The sequence below is a fragment of the Haemorhous mexicanus genome, chromosome 31 (genome assembly GCF_027477595.1).
Source record: "Haemorhous mexicanus isolate bHaeMex1 chromosome 31, bHaeMex1.pri, whole genome shotgun sequence".
Lineage (NCBI taxonomy): Eukaryota > Metazoa > Chordata > Aves > Passeriformes > Fringillidae > Haemorhous > Haemorhous mexicanus.
In genome coordinates this window covers 3,184,372-3,207,838 of record NC_082371.1, presented here as the reverse complement: position 1 = coordinate 3,207,838, position 23,467 = coordinate 3,184,372, and the positions used below count along the sequence as shown (strand labels likewise).

The following is a 23,467-nucleotide window of genomic DNA, read 5'->3' as shown; positions in this document are numbered from 1 at the left end:
GCTCCAAGGAATGTCTGGATTCCCATTCTTGAGCTGCCCAAATCCAGGGAGCTGAGGTTGGACTGTGGAATATTTTGGTGCCAAAGTCAAACATTCCCCTGGGAGATCTTCAAAATCTGCCCCTGAGCAATGCCAGAGCCTCCAAGAGCTGGGAGTTTGTGGGGGGACACAGAAGTGGGAATTTGCTGCTTCCTTCCTTCTTCAGCTCTTCATCTTCTTACAGCCAGGTGGGAGCCCTGGGTCTGGATGGGATAGAAGGGAAGGATGGAACTCCTTCCTGATCCTTCACATGCAGAAATGTGGGGAGAACCCCCCGTGGACTGCTGGAGTGAGTGGATTTAGGTGTCAGGGCTGGCAGTGGGGGTTCCCTGTGGTGCCGAGCCAAGGGGCTGAAGAATCTCCAGTATCCAGAGATTCCTGTCTGGATGCAGAGAGCCCCAGGGTGGCATTTCCCTGCTCCTCAGTCCTGGAAACCACCAGGATCACCCCCAGCCAGGGCAGCCAAGACACCACCACCATCATCATCATCATCCCCTTCTCCCCTGGAGGCATCCACTGTCACCCCATTTTATCCCCTCATCCCTGGTGTTCTCCTTTCATTCCCAGTGACATCCTCTCTTCCCCATGACTGCAATCCTTTGTCAGCCCTGATTTTCTCCCCTTTCCTCCCATTTTATCCCTGTTTTTATCCCTTTCCCACGTTTTGGGCTGGATTTGAGCTCTCAGGACAAGAGGAGCCATTCTCTGTCCTGCTGCCAAGCCTGTTCCCTCTGATGATCCACAAGAACACCCTGGGGGCTCTGTGGTGACAGTGGCACATGAGTCACCGGGTGCCTGAGGCTGTGGCACTCCTTGTCCCCTCCCCTGTGATCCCTGGAGGGCACAGCCTGGATTCCTGGTGCTTCCCATTTCCTCCCCTGCCAGCTTTGCCCTGCACTTCCACCCCTCTTTTAGGATTTTTTTTTTTTCCCAACTATCAATGTCACAATTTCTTCTCAGCTGGTGGATTTCTAAATCCTTCCCAGTGCAGATTCCCATCGCTGTTTTTCCAGTCTGAGGGGTGAAAATGCTGATCTTGGATCCTGACAGAGTGTGAGGCTTTGGGGTTGGCACCCTGGAAATTGGGGAGGGATGCAGCAGGAGGGGGGCTCAGGGAAGGTCGGGGTGCAGGATGAAGGGGCTCTGGGACAGTGAAGGGGGTCAGGGAGGATCTTGCTCACCCCAAACTCCCCCCACTCTGAGCTCAGCCAGTCCCAGGAGCCTTTTTTGGGGGGATTTTGGGGCTGGAGAGCTGCAGCTCCCAATTTCCCACCCTCGGGAATCCATCCGTGGGAAATGGGGGTGGCTTTGGAGATTGCAACGTGCATCTCCAGCCCTAAAAATTCCCTAAAAAAAAAAATCCATCGGGGGCTTTTTGTGTCGCGTTGTCGCCTCGGGGCCGAGTCTGAGCAGCCCAGGCGGGGACGATTTGATCCCAAAAATTCCCAATCCAGCCCCGCGGAGGCCGTGACTCAGCCGTGACGGGGGCGGGGGGCGGCAGCGCGGGGTGGGGGCGGGCTGAGCTTCACCGAGAGCTCCGGGGGGGCCCCGGGCTGGTGCCCCCCACCCCACCCGCCGCTCCCCTCCACCCGCAGCCTCCGGAGCGGCTCCATCCCGGCCGCTCCATCACGGGAACCCCGATCCCGGGGAGCTCCGCTTGCGCATCCCGGGAGATCCGCCGCTCTCCCCCCCGGTGGGCCGAGCCCCCCGCCCCCGCCGAGCCCCCCCGGTTCTCGGCGTGCCGTGGTTGATCCCTCCCTTCCCGGGGCTGCGCCGATGGACTCTCCCAGCGCTCCGTGTGCGCGGCGGAGGCTGCGGCGCTAGCGCTGGTACCCGGGAGCTGCCGGCGCTGCCGGAGCATCCTCCTTCATCTCCGTATCCCTTCCCGAGCATCCTTCCTCACCGGAGCATCCCCCGGGAAGGAGCTGGAGGGGGGCGAGCGCTGAGCCAGGTAAGGGGGAACAAAAAATGGGTTTCTACCCCGCATCCCCCCCTCCCCGCGGCGTTAATCGGCGTCCTCGGAGCCGCTGATGGATTCGGGGTTCGGCTTCCCCTTCCCCATTTGCTGTGGCCATTTTGTCCTGGAAAACCTTCTCCGGAGCCCGGCTCTGCCTTTGGATGTGCGTTTTTGGGGGGCTCCTCTCATCCCCCCCCACCCCGCGCCTGTGAGCAGCCGGAGGGGATCGGGAATTCTCCGCAGGGATGGGAGGGGGGAACCGGGGGGTTTTTAGGGAAGGGGTAGCGGGGTGGGGGCTGTTTGGGGGGTGACCTTGGACACGAGCGATTCCCAAATCTTCCCCCTTGTCGCCATGTTCCTGGCGTTCCGCAGGGAGGCTGGGGGCTGCGGGGGATGGGGGGGGGGGATGCAGCTCCCCCAGTGTGGGACTCCCGGGGGTTTTGGGGTGCGCGGTTCCATCCATCCTCGGCTCCTCTCGGCTGCGTGGCAGGAGGAGACGGAGCCAGCGCCGATAACCTTGTGCAGAGCTGTCCAACGCCACGGCGGGGCTGCAGGGCCAGCGGCGTGCTCGGCCCCCAGACGGGCATTTTTTGGGCACTTCCCTGGCTCCCGCATTTCAGGGATGGTGCTCTGGGGGATTTCTGGCTCTCTTGTGGGATCAAACCCCCGATCTCAGCCAGCTCTGGCTCCTGGCTCGAGGCTCGGCCGCTCGAGGCTCCCCCCGGTTTGTACGGCCGCTCTCTGTCACGGAGCCAGCCGTGACCTTGCTCCTCCAGCCCATCCTCATCCTCACCGTGCTCCCAGCCTCTCCCTGCTCCCCCATTCCTCCTCCCAGCCCCAAACACCTCCCGGGCTGTGCAATGCCGGCCCCACACGGGGAGATTCCAAAGGGAACCTCCAGCCTGGCTGGAGCAAAATGACCTTGGTCACGGATCCAGGAGCCCCGGGGAGGGACTGGGGTCTCCCTGCAGCCGGGGGGGAATTTGCCATTTTATCCTGCCAAACCACCTGCCTGCCTCTGCTCGGGAGTGGGGGCCCGTGCTGTGCCGCAGCCCCCCTCCCTGCAGGCTTCCCAAAGATCTCCATTCTAAATTTAGCGTCCCTGCGTGCCCTGTCCCCTTCCCTGGCCAGGGGGGGACACGTCGCCGGCTGCGTCCCTCCGCTCTCGGCTCCTTCCCGCCCTTCCAGAGATAAAAATAGCGCTTGGGGAGGGGTCACGATGGCCCCCGAGGGTGGGGGAGCAGCAGCATCGGGGGCTGGGGGGCTGCGGGTCCGTCCCTGTCACGAGCTGAGCCGGGCTCTGTGCAGTGGGTGTGGGGAAGAGGGGGTGGGATGCTGGGATGTGAGGGGACAAGGAGATGCCACCCCCAGGATGTCCCTCTCCTCCCCCCGGGGGGACTCGTGGTAGCCCCCAGCCCCCTTTGGCCGGGTCAGCATCTGCCAGTGCTGGCATCTCCTGCAGCAAATCCTGCCTGGCAGCTCCTGCAGTGAGCGTGGCCTGGCACACTCGGGTCACTGTCACTCGAGGGATCCCCCCAGGGATCCTCTGAGGGGCTCCTGTACCCTGAGCCACCCAGCCAGGGCGGTGCTGGGAGGGTTTGGGGCCCTCCTGACCCCCTCGTCCTCCCTGTGGTGCCCAGGGGAATGGGGAGCTTCTGTCCAGAGCTGCTGATGGCCTTGGTTTTGGGGTGACTCGCAGTCCTGGGGACACTCAGGGGCAGCCGTGTCCCTGCTGTCCCCCCAGGTCCCCCTGTGCTTTGGGATGGGGGCAGGAGGGATGGATCCAGGGGGACTGGGGGGTCCCAGGGAGCTGTGGCAGCTGGAGACCCCAAGTGAGGGGAAGGGGGCTGGCATGGAGCCAGCCTCTCTCAGCCTGTCCCCACCCCAGCCCCCACCTGCTGCTTCACTGGGGGGTCCCCAAATCCCAGAATCCCAGAATGATGAGGTTGGAAAGGACCTCTGAGATCATCATCCAGCCCATGCCCTCACACCTCCACCAGACCATAGCACCCAGTGCTGTGTCCAGTCCTTTTTTAAACACACCCAGAGCTGGTGATTCCACCACCTCCCTGGGAAAAGCATCCAGTACTTTATTATTCTTTTGGTGGAAATTTTTCCCTCATATCCAACCTACACCTTCCCTGACGCAGCTCGAGTCTGTGTCCTCTAATCCTCCTGCTTCCATCCGAGATGGAGAAAAAGTGCCAAGAGACCCGCAGGGCCACCCCCGCTGACCTCAGCCTGGTTTTGTCTGGGCTTCCCAGGTCCAGGCTGGCATCCAGGGTCCTCCCACCCCCCGTTCCACGGATGGGTGTCTCCACCACCCCTCTCCCCTCACCTCGGGCCTGAGGGCGCAGCCCCTGAAGCAGAGACCCCCGAGCACCCCCAGCAGCCCCGTGCCAGCCCCGAGGGCACCATGGAGGAGTCGTTCCGGGACCGGACCGCCTTCATCCGCGGCGCCAAGGACATCGCCAAGGAGGTGAAGAAACACGCGGCCAAGAAGGTGAGCCGGGGCATGGACCGAGTGCAGGACGAGTACACCCGCCGCTCCTACTCCCGCTTCGAGGAGGAGGAGGATGACGAAGACTACGCGCCCCAGGATGGCTACTACCGGGGGGGCGAGGGGGCCAACGAGGAGGAGGGGGTGTCCAGCGACGCCACGGAAGGTCACGATGAGGAGGATGAGATCTACGAGGGCGAATACCAAGGGATCCCGCGGCAGGAGTCGCTGAAGGGGGGGGAGCGCCTGGGGGCGGCGGCGGCCGCCGGAGCCTTCGACGACAGCGAGGGGCAGCGGAGGAAGGACAGGGAGGAGCTGGCGCAGCAGTACGAGCTCATCCTGCAGGAATGTGGCCATGGCCGATTCCAGTGGACCCTCTACTTTGTCCTGGGCCTGGCCCTGATGGCTGACGGCGTGGAGATCTTCGTGGTGGGCTTCGTCCTGCCCAGTGCCGAGAAGGACATGTGCCTGTCCGACTCCAATAAGGGCATGCTGGGTGAGGAGAGGGGCACGGGGGGCAGGGAGGGGGGCTGGGGGTCGTGGAGGGGCATTGGGAGATGTGGGGGTGAAGAGAGACACGTGGAATGTAGGGGGATACTGAGAAGCACGGGAGGGTGGGGATGGGGAAGGACATGGGGGGTCACAGGGGCTATGGGGGAACGCAGGAGGAATTGGGAGGCCACGAGGCCGTGGGGTGTGGGGTCCAGGAGGGGATGTGGGGACGAGGATCCCCTGGGGAGGGCTCCCACTCCCAGGAGGGTCCTCCTCCCAGTCCCACACTGGTCCCCACATGAGCACTGGCTGAAATTTGGGCTGAGCAGTGGATGCTGAGTCTGGCTTTGGGGGGCTTTGTTCCATGGCTTCCCCCTTCTCTGCGATGCCTGCCAGAGCCTGAGACCCCCCCAAACCCCAGGGGACACCAGAGCCCCCCATCCCTGAGATGTGCCACTCTTGGGACAGGGGCTGGGGCTGGGTGAGGGAGTCCCACAGACCCTGAGCAGAGCAGGGGGACAACAGAGGATCGTGTCCCCTCCCCTCAAGGTCACCCAACATTTTGAGGAGAGGGTCCCTGTCCAAAACCCGAGGGTGACTCGGGGTGCAGGTCCCTGTGTCCCCCAGCACTGACCTGGCTGTGTCACCCCCTCCCTGGCTGTGTCCCCTCCCCTCAAGGGCACCCAACCTTTTGAGGAGAGGGTCCCTGCCCAAAACCAGAGGGTGACTTGGGGTGCAGGTCCCTGTGTCCCCCAGCACTGACCTGGCTGTGTCACCCCCTCCCTGGCTGTGTCCCCTCCCCTCAAGGGCACCCAACCTTTTGAGGAGAGGGTCCCTGCCCAAAACCCGAGGGTGACTCGGGGTGCAGGTCCCTGTGTCCCCCAGCACTGACCTGGCTGTGTCACCCCCTCCCTGGCTGTGTCCCCTCCCCTCAAGGGCACCCAACCTTTTGAGGAGAGGGTCCCTGCCCAAAACCCGAGGGTGACTCGGGGTGCCAGGTCAGTGCTGGGGGACACAGGGACCTGCACCCCGAGTCACCCCCTCCCTGGCTGTGTCCCCTCCCCTCAAGGCCACCCAACCTTTTGAGGAGAGGGTCCCTGCCCAAGACCCGAGGGTGACTCGGGGTGCAGGTCCCTGTGTCCCCCAGCACTGACCTGGCTGTGTCACCCCCTCCCTGGCTGTGTCCCCTCCCCTCAAGGGCACCCAACATTTTGAGGAGAGGGTCCCTGCCCAAAACCCGAGGGTGACTCGGGGTGCCAGGTCAGTGCTGGGGGACACAGGGACCTGCACCCCGAGTCACCCCCTCCCTGGCTGTGTCCCCTCCCCTCAAGGGCACCCAACCTTTTGAGGAGAGGGTCCCTGCCCAAAACCCGAGGGTGACTCAGGGTGCAGGTCCCTGTGTCCCCCAGCACTGACCTGGCTGTGTCACCCCCTCCCTGGCTGTGTCCCCTCCCCTCAAGGGCACCCAACGTTTTGAGGAGAGGGTCCCTGCCCAAAACCCGAGGGTGACTCGGGGTGCAGGTCCCTGTGTCCCCCAGCACTGACCTGGCTGTGTCACCCCCTCCCTGGCTGTGTCCCCTCCCCTCAGGGGCACCCAACCTTTTGAGGAGAGGGTCCCTGCCTAAAACCCGAGGGTGACTCGGGGTGCAGGTCCCTGTGTCCCCCAGCACTGACCTGGCTGTGTCACCCCCTCCCTGGCTGTGTCCCCTCCCCTCAAGGGCACCCAACCTTTTGAGGAGAGGGTCCCTGCCCAAGACCCGAGGGTGACTCGGGGTGCAGGTCCCTGTGTCCCCCAGCACTGACCTGGCTGTGTCACCCCCTCCCTGGCTGTGTCCCCTCCCCTCAGGGGCACCCAACATTTTGAGGAGAGGGTCCCTGCCCAAAACCCGAGGGTGACTCGGGGTGCAGGTCCCTGTGTCCCCCAGCACTGACCTGGCTGTGTGTCCCCCCCTCCCTGGCTGTGTCCCCTCCCCTCAAGGGCACCCAACCTTTTGAGGAGAGGGTCCCTGCCCAAAACCCAAGGGTGACTCGGGGTGCCAGGTCAGTGCTGGGGGACACAGGGACCTGCACCCCGAGTCACCCCCTCCCTGGCTGTGTCCCCTCCCCTCAAGGGCACCCAACATTTTGAGGAGAGGGTCCCTGCCCAAAACCCGAGGGTGACTCGGGGTGCAGGTCCCTGTGTCCCCCAGCACTGACCTGGCTGTGTGTCCCCCCCTCCCCAGGGCTCATCGTGTACCTGGGCATGATGGTGGGCGCGTTCGTGTGGGGCGGGCTGGCCGACCGGCTGGGCCGAAGGCAGTGCCTCCTCATCTCCCTCTCCGTCAACAGCGTCTTCGCCTTCTTCTCCTCCTTCGTCCAGGGCTACGGCACCTTCCTCTTCTGCCGCCTGCTCTCGGGCGTGGGGTAAGGGGGGCCGGCTTTGGGTGGGCTTCCTTTGGCCCCCGGGCCGAGGAAGGAATGGTGGATCTGACTCTGTGTTCTCATAAAGCTAATTTGTTATTTTATGATGCTATATTATGTTAAAGAGTGCTGAACTATACTCTGCTAAAGAATACAGAAAGGATACTGGCAGGGGTGGCCCAGCTGTTGCATTTGTGTGCCCCCAAACCAAGGAAGGAAGGATAAATCTGACTCGATGTCCTCAGAAGGCTATTTTGTTATTTTATGGTACTATATTATATTAATATTAACCCTACTAAAGAATACAGAAAGGATACTGGCAGGGGGAGCCCAGCTGTTGCATTTGTGTGCCCCCAAACCGAGGAAGGAAGGATGAATCTGACTCTGTGTTCTCAGAAGGCTAATTTGTTATTTTATGGTACTATATTATATTTGTTATTTTATACTATATTATATTTGTTATTTTATACTATATTATATTAATATTAACTCTACTAAAGAATACAGAAAGGATACTGGCAGGGGGAGCCCAGCTGTTGCATTTGTGTGCCCCCAAACCAAGGAAGGAAGGATGAATCTGACTCGATGTTCTCATAAAGCTAATTTGTTATTTTATGGTACTATATTATATTATACTATAATATATTAATATTAACTAAACTCTACTAAAGAATACAGAAAGGATACTGGCAGGGGTGCCCAGCTGTTGTATTTGTGTGCCCCCAAACCGAGGAAGGAAGGATGAATCTGACTCTGTGTCCTCATAAAGCTAATTTGTTATTTTATACTATATTATATTTGTTATTTTATACTATATTATATTAATATTAACTCTGCTAAAGAATACAGAAAGGATACTGCCAGGGGTGGCCCAGCTGTTGTATTTGTGTGCCCCCAAGATGAAGGAAGGAAGGATGAATCTGACTCTGTGTCCTCATAAAGCTAATTTGTTATTTTATGGTACTATATTATATTATACTATAATATATTAATATTAACTAAACTATACTAAAGAATACAGAAAGGATACTGGCAGGGGTGCCCAGCTGTTGTATTTGTGTGCCCCCAAGATGAAGGAAGGAAGGATGAATCTGATTTTGTGTCCTCATAAAGCTAATTTGTTATTTTATGATACTATATTATATTATACTATAATATATTAATATTAACTAAACTCTACTAAAGAATACAGGAAGGACACTCACAGAAGGTTAAAAAGATAATAATGAAAAACTTGTGGCTCTCTCCAGAGTCTCCAGTTGGCCCCAGTTGGCCAAAGAGTCAAAACAACTCACAGCAGAATCCAACCAACCAACCACCTGGGGGTAAACAACCTCCAACCACATTCCAGCAAAACCCAGCAGAAGCAAATCAGGGAATTCTTCTTTTCCTTTTCCTCTGAGCCTTCTCAGAGGAAACCCTGGGCCAAGGGATTTTCCCCGAGCATGGGAATGCCACACCCAGCCACGCAGGGACCCCCAGAGCAGGGGCTGCTCTCCCCACTGTGTGTGGTGGGGGCAGGGGGGTGATGCTGCTCCCTCCCCTCCATCCCCAGCATCGGCGGCTCCATCCCCATCGTCTTCTCCTACTTCTCGGAGTTCCTGGCCCAGGAGAAGCGCGGGGAGCACCTGAGCTGGCTCTGCATGTTCTGGATGATCGGGGGCATCTACGCTTCCGCCATGGCCTGGGCCATCATCCCCCACTACGGTAGGAGCCCTGGGCTGGTGGCACACGGGGGGTCAGCCGGGGCTCGGCCCCACCACCGTGTCCTGTCCCCTGTCCAGGCTGGAGCTTCCAGATGGGCTCTGCGTACCAATTCCACAGCTGGAGGGTCTTCGTCCTCGTCTGCGCCTTCCCCTCGGTCTTCGCCATCGGGGCGCTCACCACCATGCCGGAGAGCCCGCGGTTCTACCTGGAGGTGGGGTCTGGGGGGGCTTTTGGGGAACCTGGGGTGCATCAGGGACCTGGAGGTGGGGTCTGGGGGGGCTTTTGGGGAACCTGGGGTGCATCGGGGACCTGGAGGTGGGGTCTGGGGGGGCTTTTGGGGAACCTGGGGTGCATCGGGGACCTGGAGGTGGGGTCTGGGGGGGCTTTTGGGGGTGCATCAGGGACCTGGAGGTGGGGTCTGGGGGGGCTTTTGGGGGTGCATCAGGGACCTGGAGGTGGGGTCTGGGGGGGCTCTGGGGAACCTGGGGTGCATGGGGGACCTGGAGGTGGGGTCTGGGGGGGCTTCTGGGGAACCTGGGGTGCATCAGGGACCTGGAGGTGGGGTCTGGGGGGGCTTTTGGGGAAGCTGGGGTGCATGGGGGACCTGGAGGTGGGGTCTGGGGGGGCTCTGGGGAACCTGGGGTGCATCAGGGACCTGGAGGTGGGGTCTGGGGGGGCTTTTGGGGGTGCATCAGGGACCTGGAGGTGGGGTCTGGGGGGGCTCTGGGGAACCTGGGGTGCATCGGGGACCTGGAGGTGGGGTCTGGGGGGGCTTTTGGGGAACCTGGGGTGCATCAGAGACCTGGAGGTGGGGTCTGGGGGGGCTCTGGGGAACCTGGGGTGCATCAGGGACCTGGAGGTGGGGTCTGGGGGGGCTTTTGGGGAACCTGGGGTGCATCAGGGACCTGGAGGTGGGGTCTGGGGGGGCTTTTGGGGGTGCATCAGGGACCTGGAGGTGGGGTCTGGGGGGGCTCTGGGGAACCTGGGGTGCATCAGGGACCTGGAGGTGAGGTCTGGGGGGGTTTTTGGGGAACCTGGGGTGCATCGGGGACCTGGAGGTGGGGTCTGGGGGGGCTTTTGGGGAACCTGGGGTGCATGGGGGACCTGGAGGTGGGGTCTGGGGGAGCTTTTGGGGGTGCATCAGGGACCTGGAGGTGGGGTCTGGGGGGGCTTTTGGGGAACCTGGGGTGCATGGGGGACCTGGAGGTGGGGTCTGGGGGGGCTTTTGGGGAACCTGGGGTGCATCAGGGACCTGGAGTGGGGTCTGGGGGGGCTTTTGGGGAACCTGGGGTGCATCAGGGACCTGGAGTGGGGTCTGGGGGGGCTTTTGGGGGTGCATCAGGGACCTGGAGGTGGGGTCTGGGGGGGCTTTTGGGGAACCTGGGGTGCATGGGGGACCTGGAGGTGGGGTCTGGGGGGGCTCTGGGGAACCTGGGGTGCATCAGGGACCTGGAGGTGGGGTCTGGGGGGGCTCTGGGGAACCTGGGGTGCATCAGGGACCTGGAGGTGGGGTCTGGGGGGGCTTTTGGGGAACCTGGGGTGCATCAGGGACCTGGAGGTGGGGTCTGGGGGGGCTTTTGGGGAACCTGGGGTGCATCAGGGACCTGGAGGTGGGGTCTGGGGGGGCTCTGGGGAACCTGGGGTGCATCAGGGACCTGGAGGTGGGGTCTGGGGGGGCTTTGGGGAACCTGGGGTGCATGGGGGACCTGGAGGTGGGGTCTGGGGGGGCTTTTGGGGAACCTGGGGTGCATCAGGGACCTGGAGGAGGGGTCTGGGGGGGCTTTTGGGGAACCTGGGGTGCATCAGGGACCTGGAGGTGGGGTCTGGGGGGGCTTTTGGGGAACCTGGGGTGCATCAGGGACCTGGAGGTGGGGTCTGGGGGGGCTTCTGGGGGTGCATGGGGGACCTGGAGGTGGGGTCTGGGGGGGCTTTTGGAGAACCTGGGGTGCATGGGGGACCTGGAGGTGGGGTCTGGGGGGGCTTTTGGGGAACCTGGGGTGCATCGGGGACCTGGAGGTGGGGTCTGGGGGGGCTTCTGGGGGTGCATGGGGGACCTGGAGGTGGGGTCTGGGGGGGCTTTTGGGGAACCTGGGGTGCATCAGGGACCTGGAGGTGGGGTCTGGGGGGGCTTTTGGGGAACCTGGGGTGCATCGGGGACCTGGAGGTGGGGTCTGGGGGGGCTTTTGGGGAACCTGGGGTGCATCGGGGACCTGGAGGTGGGGTTTGGGGGGGCTTTTGGGGGTGCATCAGGGACCTGGAGGTGGGGTCTGGGGGGGCTTTTGGGGAACCTGGGGTGCATCAGGGACCTGGAGGTGGGGTCTGGGGGGGCTCTGGGGAACCTGGGGTGCATCAGGGACCTGGAGGTGGGGTCTGGGGGGGCTTTTGGGGAACCTGGGGTGCATCAGGGACCTGGAGGTGGGGTCTGGGGGGGCTTTTGGGGAACCTGGGGTGCATCGGGGACCTGGAGGTGGGGTTTGGGGGGGCTTTTGGGGGTGCATCAGGGACCTGGAGGTGGGGTCTGGGGGGGCTTTTGGGGAACCTGGGGTGCATCAGGGACCTGGAGGTGGGGTCTGGGGGGGCTCTGGGGAACCTGGGGTGCATCAGGGACCTGGAGGTGGGGTCTGGGGGGGCTTTTGGGGAACCTGGGGTGCATCAGGGACCTGGAGGTGGGGTCTGGGGGGGCTTTTGGGGAACCTGGGGTGCATCAGGGACCTGGAGGTGGGGTCTGGGGGGGCTTTTGGGGAACCTGGGGTGCATCGGGGACCTGGAGTGGGGTCTGGGGGGGCTTTTGGGGAACCTGGGGTGCATCAGGGACCTGGAGGTGGGGTCTGGGGGGGCTTTTGGGGAACCTGGGGTGCATCAGGGACCTGGAGGTGGGATCTGGGGGGGCTTTAGGGGAACCTGGGGTGCATGAGGGACCTGGAGGTGGGGTCTGGGGGGGCTTTTGGGGGTGCATGGGGGACCTGGAGGTGGGGTCTGGGGGGGCTTTTGGGGAACCTGGGGTGCATCAGGGACCTGGAGGTGGGGTCTGGGGGGGCTTTTGGGGGTGCATCAGGGACCTGGAGTGGAGGGTGGCTTGAGGGTGCCCAGGAAGGGACGGCCAGGGGGTGGTGAGGCCTGGACAGGGAGCCCCAGATGGGTTTTGGAGAGGGATGGAACTGGGTAGGAACCCCCCAAGTGGGTGGTGGCACCCAGAGGGATGGGGGGGACCCTGAGGAGGTGATGAAGATGATGGAGGGATCCCCAAGGGGATGATGGCACCCAGAGGGATGGGAGGACCATGAGGAGGTGATGAAGATGAAGATGATGGAGGGATCCCTGGGTGGGTGGTGGCACCCAGAGGGATGGGTGGGACCATGAGGAGGTGATGAAGATGATGGGGGGATCCCCAAGGGGATGATGGCACCCAGAGGGATGGGTGGGACCATGAGGAGGTGATGAAGATGATGGAGGGATCCCCAAGGGGATGATGGCACCCAGAGGGATGGGGGGACCACGAGGAGGTGATGAAGATGAAGATGATGGAGGGATCCCTGGGTGGGTGGTGGCACCCAGAGGGATGGGGGGGGACCATGAGGAGGTGATGAAGATGATGGAGGGATCCCCAAGGGGATGATGGCACCCAGAGGGATGGGGGGGGACCATGAGGAGGTGATGAAGATGAAGATGATGGAGGGATCCCTGGTGGGTGGTGGCACCCAGAGGGATGGGTGGGACCATGAGGAGGTGATGAAGATGAAGATGGTGGAGGGATCCCCAAGGGGATGATGGCACCCAGAGGGATGGGGGGGGACCATGAGGAGGGGATGAAGATGAAGATGATGGGGGGATCCCCAAGGGGATGATGGCACCCAGAGGGATGGGGGGGACCCTGAGGAGGGGATGAAGATGAAGATGATGGGGGGATCCCTGGTGGGTGGTGGAACCCAGAGGGATGGGGGGACACTGAGGAGGGGATGAAGATGAAGATGATGGAGGGATCCCCAAGGGGATGATGGCACCCGGAGGGATGGGGGGACCATGAGGAGGTGATGAAGATGAAGATGGTGGAGGGATCCCTGGGTGGGTGGTGGCACCCAGAGGGATGGGGGGGGGACCATGAGGAGGGGATGAAGATGAAGATGGTGGAGGGATCCCCGGGTGGGTGGTGGCACCCAGAGGGATGGGGGGACCATGAGGAGGTGATGAAGATGAAGATGATGGAGGGATCCCTGGGTGGGTGGTGGCACCCAGAGGGATGGGGGGACCCTGAGGAGGTGATGAAGATGATGGAGGGATCCCCAAGGGGATGATGGCACCCAGAGGGATGGGGGGACCACGAGGAGGTGATGAAGATGAAGATGATGGAGGGATCCCTGGTGGGTGGTGGCACCCAGAGGGATGGGGGGGGACCATGAGGAGGGGATGAAGATGAAGATGATGGAGGGATCCCCAAGGGGATGATGGCACCCAGAGGGATGGGGAGACCATGAGGAGGTGATGAAGATGATGGAGGGATCCCCAAGGGGATGATGGCACCCAGAGGGATGGGGAGACCATGAGGAGGTGATGAAGATGATGGAGGGATCCCTGGTGGGTGGTGGCACCCAGAGGGATGGGGGGGGACCATGAGGAGGGGATGAAGATGAAGATGATGGAGGGATCCCCAAGGGGATGATGGCACCCAGAGGGATGGGGGGACCATGAGGAGGGGATGAAGATGATGGAGGGATCCCTGGGTGGGTGGTGGCACCCAGAGGGATGGGGGGGGACCATGAGGAGGTGATGAAGATGAAGATGATGGAGGGATCCCTGGTGGGTGGTGGCACCCAGGCAGGCACCACTGAGGGGGGTTCAGGGTCCAGGTTTGGGGTGTCCCGGGGTGACCTGTCCCTGCCCTCACAGAACGGGAAGCACGACGAGGCCTGGATGGTGCTGAAGCAGGTCCATGACACCAACATGAGGGCCAAGGGCCACCCCGAGAGGGTCTTCTCGGTAAGGATCCCCCAAGCTGACCCCCCTGGGGTCCCCAGCACCCCCAGTGAGGGTGGGGTGTCCTCCCAGAGCAGGGGTGCAATTCCCACCTCTGGGAAAAGCACCACCAGGGGAATGCTGCTGTGACAGACGGGGAAACTGAGGCACAACTGGGTGCTGGGTGGAGGATTTGGGTGCTGGGTGGAGGATTTGGGTGCAAGGAGTGAGGTTTTGGGTGCAAGGAGTGAGGTTTTGGGTGCTGGGTGGAGAATTTGGGTGCAAGGAGTGAAGTTTTGGGTGCAAGGAGTGAGGATTTGGGTGCAAGGAGTGAGGTTTTGGGTGCTGGGTGGAGGATTTGGGTGCAAGGAATGAGGTTTTGGGTACAAGGAGTGAGGTTTTGGGTGCTAGAAGTGAAGTTTTGGGTGCAAGGAGTGAAGTTTTGGGTGCAAGGAGTGAGGTTTGGGTGCAAGGAGTGAAGTTTTGGGTGCTGGGTGGAGAATTTGGGTGCAAGGAGTGAGGTTTGGGTGCAAGGAGTGAAGTTTTGGGTGCTGGGTGGAGAATTTGGGTGCAAGGAGTGAAGTTTTGGGTGCAAGGAGTGAAGTTTTGGGTGCTGGGTGGAGAATTTGGGTGCAAGGAGGGAAGTTTTGGGTGCAAGGAGTGAGGTTTTGGGTGCAAGGAGTGAGGTTTTGGGTGCAAGGAGTGAGGTTTTGGGTGCAAGGAGTGAGGTTTTGGGTGCTAGGTGGGAGGTTTTGGGTGCTAGAACTGAGGTTTTGGGTGCTAGAAGTGAGGTTTTCGGTACAAGGAGTGAAGTTTTGGGTGCAAGGAGTGAAGTTTTGGGTGCTAGAAGTGAGGTTTTGGGTGCTAGGTGGGAGGTTTTGGGTGCTAGAACTGAGGTTTTGGGTGCTAGAAGTGAAGTTTTCGGTGCAAGGAGTGAAATTTTGGGTGCAAGGAGTGAGGTTTGGGTGCAAGGAGTGAAGTTTTGGGTGCTGGGTGGAGGATTTGGGTGCAAGGAGTGAAGTTTTGGGTGCTAGGAGTGAAGTTTTGGGTGCAAGGAGTGAGGTTTTGGGTGCAAGGAGTGAGGTTTTGGGTGCAAGAAGTGAGGTTTTGGGTGCTAGAAGTGAAGTTTTGGGTGCAAAAAGTGAAGTTTTGGGTGCTGGGTGGAGAATTTGGGTGCAAGGAGTGAGGTTTTGGGTGCTGGGTGGAGAATTTGGGTGCAAGAACTGAGGTTTTGGGTGCTAGAAGTGAAGTTTTGGGTGCAAAAAGTGAGGTTTTGGGTGCTGGGTGGGAGGTTTTGGGTGCTGGGTGGGAGGTTTTGGGTGCAAGGAGTGAGGTTTTGGGTGCTGGGTGGAGAATTTGGGTGCAAGGAGTGAAGTTTGGGTGCAAGGAGTGAGGTTTTGGGTGCTGGGTGGAGAATTTGGGAGCTAGAAGTGAGGTTTTGGGTGCTAGGAGTAAGGTTTGGGTGCAAGGAGTGAGGTTTTGGGTGCTAGAAGTGAAGTTTTGGGTGCAATGAGTGAAGTTTTGGGTGCAAGGAGGGTGGTTTTGGATGCAAGGAGTGAAGTTTTGGGTGCAAGGAGTGAAGTTTTGGGTGCTGGGTGGTTTTGGGTGCAAGGAATGAGGTTTTGGGTGCAAGGAGTGAGGTTTTGGGTGCAAGGAGTGAGGTTTTGGGTGCAAGGAGTGAGGTTTTGGGTGCAAGAAGTGAGGTTTTGGGTGCTAGGTGGGAGGTTTTGGGTGCTAGAAGTGAGGTTTTCGGTACAAGGAGTGAAGTTTTGGGTGCAAGGAGTGAAGTTTGGGGTGCTAGAAGTGAGGTTTTGGGTGCAAGGAGTGAGGTTTTGGGTGCTAGAACTGAGGTTTTGGGTGCAAGGAATGAGGTTTGGGTGCAAGGAGTGAAGTTTTGGGTGCAAGGAGTGAAGTTTTGGGTGCTAGAAGTGAAGTTTTGGGTGCAAGGAATGAGGTTTTGGGTGCAAGGAGTGAAGTTTTGGGTGCTGGGTGGAGGTTTTGGGTGCAAGGAGTGAGGTTTGGGTGCAAGGAGTGAAATTTTGGATGCTAGAAGTGAAGTTTTGGGTGCAAGGAGTGAGGTTTTGGGTGCAAGGAGTGAGGTTTTGGGTGCTAGGTGGGAGGTTTTGGGTGCAAGGAGTGAAGTTTTGGGTGCAAGGAGTGAGGTTTTGGGTGCAAGGAGTGAAGTTTTGGGTGCAAGGAGTGAAATTTTGGGTGCAAGGAGTGAAGTTTTGGGTGCAAGGAATGAGGTTTTGGGTGCTGGGTGGAGGTTGTGGGTGCAAGGAGTGAACTTCTTGGTGGCTTCCTGGTGTCCCCAATCTGTGCCACCCCCAGGTCACCCACATCAAGACCATCAAGCGGGAGGACGAGCTCATCGAGATCCAGTCGGACACCGGGACCTGGTACCGGCGCTGGCTGGTCCGATGCCTCAACCTGTCCCAGCAGGTGAGGCCGGGGCCACCCAGTGCTCCCTGTGCCCCCTGTCACCTCTGGTGTCCCTGTCACCTCCCGTGTCCCTGCGCAGGTCTGGAGCAACTTCCAGCAGTGCTTCGTGCCCGAGTACCGGCGGGTGACGCTGATGATGATGGCGGTGTGGTTCACCATGTCCTTCAGGTGCTGCGGGGTGGCATGGGATCCGTGGGATCCGTGGGATCCATGGGATGGGGTGGGATCCATGGGATTGATGGGGTGGGATCCATGGGATTGATGGGGTGGGATCCGTGGGATGAGATGGGATGGGATGGGATCCGTGGGATTGATGGGATGGGATTTGTGGGATGAGATGGGATGGGATCAGTGGGATGGGATGGGATGGGATCCATAGGATGGGATCAATGGTATCAATTGTATGGGATGGGATCAATGGGATGGGATGGGATGGGATGGGATGGGATGGGATCCATATGATGGGATCAATGGGATGGGATCAATGGGATCAATGGGATCCATGGGATGGGATGGGATGGGATGGGATGGGATGGGATGGGATCCATATGATGGGATCAATGGGATCCATGGGATGGGATGGGATGGGATGGGATGGGATGGGATGGGATGGGATGGGATCCATGGGATGGGATGGGAGAGAATGGGATCCATGGGATGGGATGGGATGGGATCCATGGGATGGGATGGGATGGGATCCATGGGATGGGATGGGAGAGAATGGGATCCATGGGATGGGATGGGATGGGATCCATGGGATGGGATGGGATGGGATGGGATGGGATGGGATGGGATCAATGGGATGGGACGGGATGGGATCCATGGGATGGGATGGGATGGGATGGGATCCATGGGATGGGATGGGATCCATGGGATGGGATGGGATCCATGGGATGGGATGGGGCAGCACCGAGTGGGATGGGATGGAACGAGTATCCCTGGCATAGCCCTGGGAGCCCCGGGCCAGCTCTGGCAAGCCCAGGTGTGTGGTGCCCGCTCACCCCTGTCCCCACAGCTACTACGGGCTCACCGTGTGGTTCCCGGACATGATCAAGCACCTGCAGAGCATCGAGTACGCGTCGCGCACGAAGCTCTTCACGCGCGAGAAGGTTCGGCACTTCACCTTCAACTTCACCCTGGAGAACCAAGTGCACCGCGGTGGGGAGTACTTCAACGACAAGTGAGTCAGGGCAGGCTGAGCCTGGCCTAGCTGAGCTCGGGGCTGAGCTTGGGGGGCACCTGGGGTCTCTCTCCTGTCCCCCCCCCGCAGGTTCATCGGGCTGAAGATGAAGTCGGTGACGTTCGAGGACTCGCTCTTTGAGGAGTGTTACTTCGAGGACATCACCTCCAGCAACACCTTCTTCAAGAACTGCACCTTCATCTCCACCGTCTTCTACAACACAGGTGGGGCAATGGGATCCCCGGGAACCACCCACCAGGGTGGCCCCCAGGGTTTGATGGAGATGGGGGTGGGCCACCAGCTTGGAGGAAGGTCAGGAAAGCCCCCAGTGACACGATGGAGTTGGGGGGACAGAGATAACCTGACCCACCAGGGTGGCCCCCAGGGTTTTGATGGAGATGAGGGTGGGCCACCAGCTTGGAGGAAGGTTCCCAGTAGCATGACAGAGTTGGAGTGGCAGAGATAACCTGACCCACCAGGGTGGCCCCCCGGGTTTGATGGAGATGAGGGTGGGCCACCAGCTTGGAGGAAGGTCAGGAAAGCCCCCAGTGACACGATGGATTTGGGGGGACAGAGATAACCTGACCCACCAGGGTGGCCCCCAGGGTTTGATGCAGATGAGGGTGGGCCACCAGCTTGGAGGAAGGTCCCCAGTGGCATAACAGAGTTGGGGTGGCAGAGATAACCTGACCCACCAGGGTGGCCCCCCGGGTTTGATGGAGATGAGGGTGGGCCACCAGCTTGGAGGAAGGTCAGGAAAGCCCCCAGTGACACGATGGATTTGGGGGGACAGAGATAACCTGACCCACCAGGGTGGCCCCCAGGGTTTTGATGCAGATGAGGGTGGGCCACCAGCTTGGAGGAAGGTCCCCAGTGGCATGACAGAGCTGGGGTGGCAGAGATAACCTGACCCACCAGGGTGGCCCCCAGTGTTTGGTGGAGATGAGGGTGGGCCACCAGCTTGGAGGAAGGTCAGGAAAGCCCTCAGTGACACGATGGAGTTGGGGTGGCAGAGATAACCTGACCCACCAGGGTGGCCCCCAGGGTTTGATGGAGATGAGGGTGGGCCACCAGCTTGGAGGAAGGTCCCCAGTGGCATGACAGAGCTGGGGTGGCAGAGATAACCTGACCCACCAGGGTGGCCCCCCGGGTTTTGATGGAGATGAGGGTGAGCCACCAGCTTGGAGGAAGGTCAGGAAAGCCCCCAGTGACACGATGTATTTGGGGGGACAGAGATAACCTGACCCACCAGGATGGCCCCCCGGGTTTTGGTGGAGATGAGGGTGAGCCACCAGCTTGGAGGAAGGTCCCCAGTGGCATGACAGAGTTGGGGTGGCAGAGATAAGGACCAGAGCGGGGGGGTGGACCCACCAGGTGGGGTGGGAGGGGCCAGCAGGTGTGCACGGAGATGGGGTGACCCCGTGGCCCCACTGTCCCCCCAGATCTGTTCGAGTACAAGTTCATCAACAGCCGGGTGGTGAACAGCACCTTCCTGCACAACAAGGAGGGCTGCCAGCTGGACTTCAGCGACGACAACAACGCCTACATGATCTACTTTGTCAGCTTCCTGGGCACCCTGGCTGTGCTCCCGGGGAACATCGTCTCGGCCCTGCTCATGGACAAGATCGGCCGCCTGCGCATGCTGGGTGGGCAACAGGAGGGGCTTGGGGCAGCCCTGGTGGGGCTGGGGGCTCCTGGAGGTGCCTTCCAGCCCAAACCAGGCTCTTGATCTTCTTCACCCACCACCATCACCTCTACCCCGGTGGGTCACCCCACCTCCATCATCCTTTGGGGACTTTCCTGATCCTCCTCCCACCCATTGGTGTCCTCCATCTCTGGGTACCTCCTGGTGGGTCACCCCCATCTCTTGTCCCATTCACCATCACCTTTACCTTGGTGGGTCACCCCACCTTCATCATCCTTTAGGGACTTTCCTCATCCTCCTCCCACCTTTTGGTCGCCTCCATCTCTGGGGACCTCCTGGTGGGTCACCCCCATCTCTTGACCCACCACCATCACCTTTACCTTGGTGGGTCACCCCACCTTCATCCATCACCCCTTGGGGACTTTCCTGATCCTCCTCCCACCTCCATCTCTGGTGACCTCTTGGGGACCTCCTGGTGGGTCACCCCCATCTTTTGTCCCATTCACCATCACCTTTACCCCGGTGGGTCACCCCACCTTCATCATCCTTTGGGGGCTTTCCTGATCCTCCTCCCACCTGATGGTCACCTCCATCTCTGGGGACCTCCTGGTGGGTCATCTCCATCTCTTGACCCACCACCATCACCTTTACCTTGGTGGGTCACCCCACCTTCATCCATCACCCCTTGGGGACTTTCCTGATCCTCCTCCCACCCATTGGGGACTTTCCTGATCCTCCTCCCACCCATTGGGGACTTGCCTGATCCTCTTCCCACCCGTTGGTCACCTCCATCTCTGGGGACCTCCTGGTGGGTCACCTCCATCTCTTCACCCACCACCATCACCTTTACCCCGGTGGGTCACCCCACCTTCATCATCCTTTCGGGACTTTCCTCATCCTCCTCCCACCTGTTGGTCACCTCCATCTCTGGGGACCTTCTGATAGGTCACCTCCATCTCTTGACCCATCACCTTTACCCTGGTGGGCCACCCCACCTTCATCCATCACCCCTTGGGGACTTTCCTGATCCTCCTCCCACCCACTGGGGACTTTCCTGATCCTCCTCCCACCCGTTGGTCACCTCCATCTCTGGTGACCTCTTGGGGACCTCCTGGTGGGTCACCCCCATCTTTTGTCCCATTCACCATCACCTCTACCCCGGTGGGTCACCCCACCTCCATCATCCTTTGGGGGCTTTCCTGATCCTCCTCCCACCCCTTGGTCACCTCCATCTCTGGGGACCTCCTGATGGGTCACCTCCATCTCTTGACCCATCACCATCACCTTTACCTTGGTGGGTCACCCCAGCTTCATCCATCACCCCTTGGGGACTTTCCTCATCCTCCTCCCACCCATTGGGGGCTTTCCTGATCCTCCTCCCACCTCCATCTCTGGTGACCTCTTGGGGACCTCCTGGTGGGTCACCCCCATCTCTTCACCCACCACCATCACCTCTACCCCGGTGGGTCACCCCACCTCCATCATCCTTTGGGGACTTTCCTCATCCTCCTCCCACCTTTTGGTCACCTCCATCTCTGGGGACCTCCTGATAGGTCACCTCCATCTCTTGACCCATCACCTTTACCTTGGTGGGTCACCCCAGCTTCATCCATTACCCCTTGGGGACTTTCCTGATCCTCCTCCCACCCATTGGGGACTTTCCTCATCTTCCTCCCACGTGATGGTCACCTCCATCTCTGGGGACCTCCTGGTGGGTCATCTCCATCCCTTCACCCACCACCATCATCTTTACCTTGGTGGGTCACCCCCCCTTCATCCATCACCCCTTGGGGACTCTGCTGATCCTCCTCCCACCCATCTCTGGTGACCTCCTGGTGGGTCACCCCCACCTCCCTCTCCCTTTTGGGACTGTCAGCCCCCCAAGTCCCACCCCGTGCCTCAGTTTCCCCGCGCTCTGACACATCCACGTGTCCCCCAGCTGGCTCCAGTGTCATGTCCTGCATCAGCTGCTTCTTCCTGTCCTTTGGGAACAGCGAGTCTGCCATGATCGCCCTGCTCTGCCTCTTTGGGGGGGTCAGCATCGCCTCCTGGAACGCGCTCGACGTGCTCACCGTGGAGCTGTACCCCTCTGACAAGAGGTGGGGGCCTGGGATGGAGGCTTTGGGTGCAGGGAGTGAAGTTTGGGTGCTGGGTGGAAGTTTTGGGTGCTGGGTGGAGGTTTTGGGTGCAAGGAGTGAGGTTTGGGGTGCTGGGTGGAAGTTTTGGGTGCAAGGAGTGAGGTTTGGAGTGCTGGATGGAAGTTTTGGGTGCTGGGTGGAAGTTTTGGGTGCAAGGAGTGAGGTTTGGGTGCTGGATGGAAGTTTTGGGTGCTGGGTGGAAGTTTTGGGTGCTGGGTGGAAGTTTTGGGTGCAAGGAGTGAAGTTTTGGGTGCTGGGTGGGAGGGGGTTTGGGGTTCCCATTTTGGGCTGCTGGGTGCCAATTTAAGAATTTGAATTCCCATTTTGGGCTGCTGGGTGCCCATTTAACGATTTTGAGTTCCCATTTTGGGCTGCTGGGTGCCCATTTAACAATTTTGAATTCCCATTTCGTGGTGCTGGATGCCAATTTAAGAATTTTGAGTTCCCATTTTGGGGCGTTGGATGCCCATCTAAGGATTTTGGTTTCCCATTTTGGACTGCTGGGTGTCAATTTAACAATTTTGAGTTCCCATTTTGGAGCATTGGATGCCAATTCAAGAATTTTGAGTTCCCATTTTGTAGTGCTGGGTGCCCATTTAAGAATTTGAATTCCCATTTTGGAGTGCTGGGTGCCCATTTAAGAATTTGAGTTCCCATTTTGGGGTGCTGGGTGCCCATTTCAGGGTTTGGAGTTCCCATTTTGGGCTGCTGGGTGCCAATTTAACAATTTTGAATTCCCATTTTGTGGTGCTGGATGCCAATTTAAGAAATTTGAGTTCCCATTTTGGGCTGCTGGGTGCCCATTTAAGAATTTGAATTCCCATTTTGGGCTGCTGGGTGCCAGTTTGAGGGTTTGGAGTTCCCATTTTGGGGTGGTGGGTGCCAATTTAAGAATTTGAATTCCCATTTTGGGGCATTGGATGCCCATTTCAGGGTTTGGAGTTCCCATTTTGGGCTGCTGGGTGCCCATTTAACAATTTTGAATTCCCATTTTGGGCTGCTGGGTGCCAATTTAACAATTTTGAGTTCCCATTTTGGGCTGCTGGGTGCCCATTTAACAATTTTGATTTCCCATTTCGGCCTGCCAGGTACCCATTCCCACCCTCCAGGTGCCAATTTCATGGCATCACCTGCCCTCTGCAGGTGCCCCCCCGAGGCTGAGCACCCACCCTCACCCCCGGGGGGGTGCCCCCACCAACCCCAACCCTCCTCATCCTCCCCAGGACGACGGCCTTTGGCTTCCTGAACGCTCTGTGCAAGCTGGCAGCCGTGCTGGGCATCAGCATCTTCACCTCCTTCGTGGGCATCACCAAGGCCGTGCCCATCCTCTTTGCCTCAGCTGCTCTGGCCCTCGGCAGCTCCCTGGCCCTCAAACTGCCCGAGACGAGGGGGCAGGTCCTGCAGTGATGGGGGGCTGGGGGAGAGGGACCCCCCCCTTTCCCTGGGGTACCCCCCCAAATCCAGCATTTCGCCCCCACCTCCATCTCCTCGTGCCCCCGGGGTTAGTTCTGCGTTAGACACTGTGAAACGTCTTCTTGGAGCATTCGGGATCTTTTTCATTTGCACTTGGACCCCCTCTCCCCCACCCCCCCAAAAAATCCCTCTGTACCCCCAAAACCTCCCTGACACCCCCCCCCCCACCTGCCAAAATCCCCCCCGACCCCCAATTCTCCCCCTCAGAGCCCCCCCCCAGTTTCTTTTCTTGGTGTCACCCCCTGTGTGAGTTGCTGCTCATTCCTGGGGGGCTGTGGGACAGGATTTAGGGGGGGGTCCCGACCCTCTGAACCCCCTCCCCCCAATTTCTGTGCACCCCCAAATCCCTGCTGAGCCAAGGAGCAGGAGGATGAAGCAGGGGAGGACCCCCCCTGTGCCTCAGTTTCCCCGTCCCCAGCAGGGTACCCCAAACCCCCCCAGATTTTTTGGGGTGCCTCGGGGTGGTGGGGGGGGAGCAGAGAATATTGGGGTGTAGAATCCCCTCGACAATTTTAGGGTGCCCCCTCCTTAAAGCACATGCCCC

The 23,467-nt window shown here is 59.8% G+C and overlaps 1 protein-coding gene across 1 annotated transcript; it reads left to right on the top strand.

The window, feature by feature from the left end:
• The first annotated feature begins 1,822 nt into the window (after nucleotides 1-1,822).
• On the top strand, nucleotides 1,823-22,982 carry SV2A (synaptic vesicle glycoprotein 2A). Its single transcript, XM_059871153.1, has 13 exons — nucleotides 1,823-1,990; nucleotides 4,261-4,992; nucleotides 7,211-7,391; nucleotides 8,944-9,095; nucleotides 9,173-9,306; nucleotides 13,980-14,069; nucleotides 16,377-16,487; nucleotides 16,567-16,655; nucleotides 17,503-17,667; nucleotides 17,758-17,891; nucleotides 19,110-19,313; nucleotides 21,252-21,411; nucleotides 22,674-22,982. The coding sequence occupies exons 2-13, from the start codon at nucleotides 4,413-4,415 to the stop codon at nucleotides 22,855-22,857; spliced, it is 2,184 nt and encodes a 727-aa protein (XP_059727136.1). The 5' UTR covers nucleotides 1,823-1,990; nucleotides 4,261-4,412; the 3' UTR covers nucleotides 22,858-22,982.
• The last annotated feature ends 485 nt before the right edge of the window (nucleotides 22,983-23,467 follow it).